This window comes from Alligator sinensis, unplaced genomic scaffold (assembly GCF_000455745.1).
Source record: "Alligator sinensis unplaced genomic scaffold, ASM45574v1 scaffold1097_1, whole genome shotgun sequence".
NCBI classification, from domain to species: Eukaryota; Metazoa; Chordata; order Crocodylia; family Alligatoridae; genus Alligator; species Alligator sinensis.
The window spans coordinates 2,214,806-2,221,076 of record NW_005841950.1 but is presented as its reverse complement, the minus strand read 5'-3'; the positions used below and the strand labels follow the sequence as shown (position 1 = coordinate 2,221,076).

The following is a 6,271-nucleotide window of genomic DNA, read 5'->3' as shown; positions in this document are numbered from 1 at the left end:
ACCTCTGATTGCTGAATAACTTGCCTTGGAGTGGGCGAGGGGACAGCTAAGATAACTTCTTTCTCACGTTTGTTTTTTGTGGAGCTTTTTGTTGGCAAAAGCTGGGAATTAAACCCCACATGACAGCCAGAGATCTTTCACTAAACTAACAGAAAAGGCACCGGTAGCTGCCCCTGAAGAGAGACCACAAGGAGCATCCAGGGCAGCCTTTGGAGGGAGCCCTTGGAGAAGAAGACAACGCTTTTCTTGATCTAGGGTAGTGGTAGAGAAATTGTCTTCTTACAAAGAACTCAGAAAGACCAGGAAAGACAGGAAATAATGTTTTGACCTTGTAGATTCCTATTTGCAATCTCTGGGTTGATTTTGTGAATCACATGTAGATGTTTGCACGCCTAATAGAGCTAATGTTGCCCCCTGTGGTACCCTTAAAAGATTTCATAACACCCTAGTTGAGAATCACTCATCTAGGGAAACACTTTGTCACGCTACCTGTGAGCTACCTACGGGCCTCTGTGCTACAGGACAGCGTGTGACATTCAAGGAAGGATTGTATTAAGGAGCATACCCCAAGTTCTTGTCCTCACCAAAGGTATTAAGCCTTCTGCCTCAGGGCCTAAGCCTACTGAAGACCAGGATGGAGCTCTTGCTGGGGGCAGATCATCCCACCTTCACGCTTTTGGGCTTCTTTCAACCTTGTCTGAAGCTTGTGGAGCTGGTCACTGCAAGAGAGAAGTCCCTGGAAAAGGGACATAGCCACAGTGTTCCCCCAACTCTGTGACTGCCCTTCTGGACTCATCACTCTGCCATGCCAGCTCTCCACAAACCACTCCCACGCTGTGTCCCAGAGCCCTGCCCCTCCAAGACACCCATTGTTCTCAAATCTCCCATCAGCAAGTACCCCCAAATACCCCAAAAGGCCCTAAACCCTGGCAGTTCCTAGGCTGCTGGACTACATCCTGAAGTCCCTTCCAGCCCTCCTCTTCTATGATTCTAAAGGGCAGTTACTTTTTGCTTCATCAACTGGAAGTCAAATCTGGGTCCACTTCTTGGAAAGCAACTAAGTTCCTCACTATTCCACCCATACGCCTGCAGAAAGTTTCTGCCCATTGGCCCTTGCATGAGAGCAAATCAGTGATACTGCTGTGGATCTAACACATGTGGCAATGAGATGGGGAATGGTGTGGGAGGAGCACCTCAGCTTGGAGAAGAGTCCGAATCCAGTAGTGACTCAAACCAGAAAAAAATTCCCCTGTAAATGCTTCCTATCCGTCATGTTCCTCCACACACTGATTGCATCTGCCCCAGCAGAAAGGATCCCACCCAGAAATCTCCTTCCCCTGTATGGGCTGCACAGGCTAGAGTGTCAAGGAGGTTCATCCCCTTTTTTAGCCACACCTGGACTTGAAGAAGCCTTGCACCTTTGGAATCAGCCCCCAACACCTTTGCTATTTGTTCTGTGTTTCCATCACATGAGAGAACATACCCGTGAGATCTAAGCCTTCAGCTTGCAATGAGACAATTTACTGCTCACTGATTTGCACTGAGAAACATGCATTTTTGCATTAAAACACTCAGGGGCTGGGGCTGGGGTGGGGGATGTGAGTTCAGGCCTCCATACAGACTCAAAGCTGAGCTCATGGGGTTAGAGTTGTGGCGGTTTCAGCCAAAGGGCCAAACCTCCTGGGTTGCAGTGAGGGAAACCCTGAAATGAGACTTTCATCCTGAATTTGAAAAAAAAAAATCCAGATTGCTTTCATGCTCATCCTGCTCAGGCCTGGGATTTGCGAGCGGTGGAATTGCTCAGCCCCCAAAACTGATCAGCTAGTGTCACAGTCAGTGGTGTGAGACGTCTGGGACTGTGTCCCAGATTCTCCTCTCCGAGAACCAGTGCCTGTATCGTTCAAGGATGCTGAGAAAGGGGTAGTGGGACTGAAACTGGGCAAGGTAGCACACCTTGTAGTTCAGCAGTGAGGCTCCCTCCCCCAGTGCTTGCATATATCAGAGTTGGTGTATGGAGAGGATGTGGCCAGATACTTAAACTCAGGAGGAAAATGTATCACAGTCCCCACTGCCCAAGAGCCTTCTCCCCAGCCCACTCTAAGAACCACAGCCCCCCCCCCGGACTCTCCTACAAAGTTTGCCCTAGGTGCCAACTCTGCTTGTTACACCTCTGGGAGGTATGGACACATCCTGCCCACAGGGTGCTGACTGTTCTAGATAGGTCCCAATACCATGCATAGTATTTGAGTGGCTCTTGGGTGGTGGGGACTATGATACATGGCCTTGCCCCACTTGGGGGCACTAGCTGCAGGAAATAAATAGCGACTCTATTCACTCTACCACACCAGAACCATCAGGGACCTCAGCAGAAGAAAGCTGTTGCTTATTTGAAATGCTATCAAAGCAAGACTTTATTCTGTGGCCAGCAGATGAAGTTCCCTGACACAGAATTCACAGCAAGGTCCACTACTGACATATAATGGAAAGAACAGCCAGAGTCACAAGAGAAACATCAGCTCTGCACCCAACTCCCGTCCTGAAAGAAGGGCAAAAGCCACTCCCCCAAACTGTCTGGTGTTAAGTAGAAACTTACCACATTAGCTAGTCACTTCAGGCCATTGCAAGGAGACAAAAGAAGGGATAGAGTTGCCCATCAAGTTGATGGATGGGTGTCTGGCAGTCTAGATTCCTGGGTATTACATCCAGTAAAGAAGCTTATCAGGGGAGATGTCTAACCACTGTGATACTGCAGTGATACTGCAGGCAAGGGAAGGGAGGGGAGAGCAGAGCAGGTCACAGCACCAGAGCTGGGAGCAGAACCATACATCCTGGCTAGCAAAGCTCCCTTCCTTGACCCAAAAGACCTCAGGCATTCTGCCCTTGCTTAGAGAGTGCTGGTGGCATATTTCACCCTGACAGCCCCAATGGCCTCCACGCCTCTGTCCAGGCTGTAGGCAGAGGGGGACCTCCCTGGACCCACCCGTCCTCCACTCAGCAGCTGCTTGGTGATGCACTGGAAGGCAGGGACAGAGTGGTAGTGGCGGACTTGCAGCTCTTTGGTAGTGCAGAAGATGGGGGTGAGGAGGCCACGGCGGACCTGCAGCTCCTTGGTGGTGCAGAAGGTGGGGGCAGGGTGATCATAAAGGATCTGCAGCTCCTTTGTGACGCAGAAGTGGGGGGGACTCCTGGGGCTCCTGAGATGCATCACAGGGGATGCATCCCACCTCTCCTGCCCAAGCAGCTGGTAGTGCACTCTCTGCATCCATGGGGAGGCTCTTGGGGTTGGCTGTTTCCAGACCAGACATAACCAGGCCAGCCACCCGAGCAGAACCAGTGTAGGCAGCACCAGCAGCACCAAAGAGGCAAGGTAGAGCACCAGGTGGAGCAGGCAGCAGTGAGCCAGTACCCAGTGCCCCCATGAGCGGCCTTTTCCACCCAGGTGATGGCCCATGCTAGGCAGCTTGGCCGGGGAGGTGAGACATGAACAAACAGGGGGAGCCCTTGGAGGAGGGGATGGCTGGTGATGGGGCACATGTGGGAGAGGGCTGGGTGGGGTGGGTTTAAAGGTGAGAGGAGGCACATGGGAGCTGAGAGATGAGATAATAGTAGTAATAGTGGAAGTCCCTGGGGTATTGGGGGCAGGGGGTGAAGAGGAGGTGGAAGCCATGGTTATGGAGGGGGCACTGCTGGGAGGCACAAGAGTATGGTGCTCAGTGGTAGTAGTGGGGGGTACAGGGGTACTAGTAAGGGAAATGGGCATACTAGCAGGGGCTTCATGGGTACCAGTAAGGGGAACAGTGGTACTAGTGGAAGGCACAGGAGTACTAGTGGAGGGTACAGGGGTCCTAGTGTGGGGCAGAGGACTGGTTGAGGCCATGGTGGCAAAGGGGACATTAATGGGGGACACGGGAAGGTCCATTAGCTCTGGCTCAGGCACAGAGGTGTCCTTGTCCCCCTCCTTGGAGCAGACTTGCGTGAAGTGGATGACTGGGGTCCCTTTGTAGTGGGCAGGTGAGTCGCATTTGACACTTTCTGCATCATTCTCCACCTTTGTCTTATCCAGTCCTTCCTCCTGATAGTAGATGCTGGGCTCGTTCTCGGTGATCCAGTCCCGTAGGTAGGCCAGGCTGCAGTCGCAGTGCCAGGGGTTCTTGTCCAGGAAGATATAAGGGAAGAGCCGATCTTCAGGGAAGAAGCCAGTGGGCACAGTACGGAGACGGTTCCCCGACAGCCTCAGGGTCTCCAGTGCCCCCAACTTAGTCAGCAGCCCCAGTGGCAGCTCCTCCAGGGCATTGTTGGACAAGTCCAGGTCTCGCAGCACAGCCAGACCCGCAAAGGTGTCCTCGGGCAGCCTTTGCAGCTGGTTCCCCTTCAGCTCCAACTCCTCCAATTTCCCCAGGGATCGGAAGGCCTTGGGAGCAAGGTCCTTGATGCTGTTGTGAGCCAGGCCCAGGTGGAGAAGGGCAGGCAGGCCCTGCAGCAGGGGCAAGGCTCCCAGAGCATTGTGAGACAGAATGAGCTCCTGAAGCAGGGGCAAAGGTGGCCCAGCGTGGAATGATTTCAAGCCATTGTGTGACAAGTCCAGGCCAACCAGCATAGGAAGGTACTGGAAGGAGCTGGTGGAGACAGATGTTAGGTGGTTGGAACCAAGTAGAAGGATGCCGATGTCTGTGGACAGGTTGGAGGGCACCGTGCTGAGCCCCAGCCAAGTGCAGTTGGCCTGGAGATGGTCTTTGATCTGGTTCATCTCGATCTGACACACCTCCCCTGGGTCCACAGCACTGGCCACAGAGACCAGGGCCAGGAGGGCCAGACGGGCAAGGGCAGGGGGCAGCATGGGCTGGGAAGAGAGAAACAGCACACTCAGGGAAGGAGCACACACACAGATACGGTCTGCCTGAACCCATTGTGGACTGCGGCAGGATCCAACGGGCCTTTTCTGAAGCTCAGCCCAGCAGGTCTTTTTCTCTCACATCTCTACCATGGCCAGGATGGCCCTGGATCTCGCACTGCCCCAACTACACTTTTTTTCTTTTTTACGCACACACACACACATGCATACATATATGAAAATTTTTCATGTTCCAGGTCAAATGAGCCAGATCAGTTCCAAATCTTTTGAATCATTCAAAAACCATACATGGCCCTACTACCAGCAAGTATCCTCCACCTCGGACTTTTCAGTCAGGGGTTTAGATACTTCCAAATCCTTTGGCGGGCATCCTACATGCAGGCCCAAGCCCAGAGGCTTGGGGTTTGGATGACCCCGAGTTTCCCTTGCCCTCAGCCATATGGCCTCAGAAGCAAGCTAGGGAGGAGTCTCCCATTTCCATAAAGTTGGCATGTAGCCAAGATCCTCCCACTGGAAGCTGGCCAGTGGAAAGCTAACTATGAGGCTCTTGTAGGGAGTCCTGTCTACATTTGGACAAGGGTGCCTCCTCTACTACACAGTGATATATTTTAAATGCATTTCAGCTTGGGTTTCAGACCAGTGCACTACACTTGATCTTAGCCCACAAGAGGCTGAGTGTCACAGCAATGTCAAGCTCCCCTGAGCACACACTGGCTCCAAAAATGACTGGGTCCTTAGTGCCCCTGCCCTTGCTCCTGCCAGGAGCAGTGAAGAGGTTAACTAACTCCAGGCTGACTGTACTGGGGAGCCACCTCCACTAACTCAAGATGATGGTGCCACTAGGTCAAAACCTCCCTCCTGATTTGCCTTGGTGCCAATGACAAGGAGTCTTTGACCTGGCAGCACCTCGTCCCCACTTTCCAGGTCACTCTCAGCATTTTTGAACAACCCCCCTGTACCTCCATCTGCCCAAATACGCTTTGCTCCTCTCCCCTTTTGCTGGTGATGCTCAGTCCAGCCAGGAGAAACTGTTCTGCCCCACATAGTGACGCCCATCCTGGATTTGCCTGCCACTGCTGCTGAGCACCTCCTCCAGTGCTGCATTGGGGGGGCGGGCGGGATACAGTGAGCCCCCCACCCCCTCTAGCATGCCATGCAGGCCCTCTGTACAAGTGGCTGCCCCACCCAGAAACAGGTGCATCAGTGCTTGCCCCTCTGATAGGTTCACTCTTCCCCCTGGACTCACCCGTGGGCTCTGATGAGGTCACTCTCCCTGCTTTGCCACCTGCGCTCTCAGCTGTGGAGTGAGTTGCTGTGCTGACTGTGCCAGGACTAGTTGTGCCCAGTTCTGCTATCGGCATCCGCAGCTGCTGGGGATGGAGCTGTGGTTTCCTCTGACTTCCAAACCAGACCCTGTTA

General features: G+C 53.2%; 1 protein-coding gene across 1 annotated transcript; it reads right to left on the bottom strand.

Moving 5' to 3' along the window:
- Nucleotides 1–2,393: 2,393 nt before the first annotated feature.
- On the bottom strand, nt 2,394–6,147 carry LOC112549707 (platelet glycoprotein Ib alpha chain-like). The gene is made up of 2 exons (XM_025199823.1): nt 6,099–6,147; nt 2,394–4,840 (listed from the first exon to the last, which is right to left on the bottom strand). The coding sequence occupies exon 2, from the start codon at nt 4,835–4,837 to the stop codon at nt 2,885–2,887; it is 1,953 nt and encodes a 650-aa protein (XP_025055608.1). The 5' UTR covers nt 4,838–4,840; nt 6,099–6,147; the 3' UTR covers nt 2,394–2,884.
- Between the last annotated feature and the right edge of the window lie 124 nt (nt 6,148–6,271).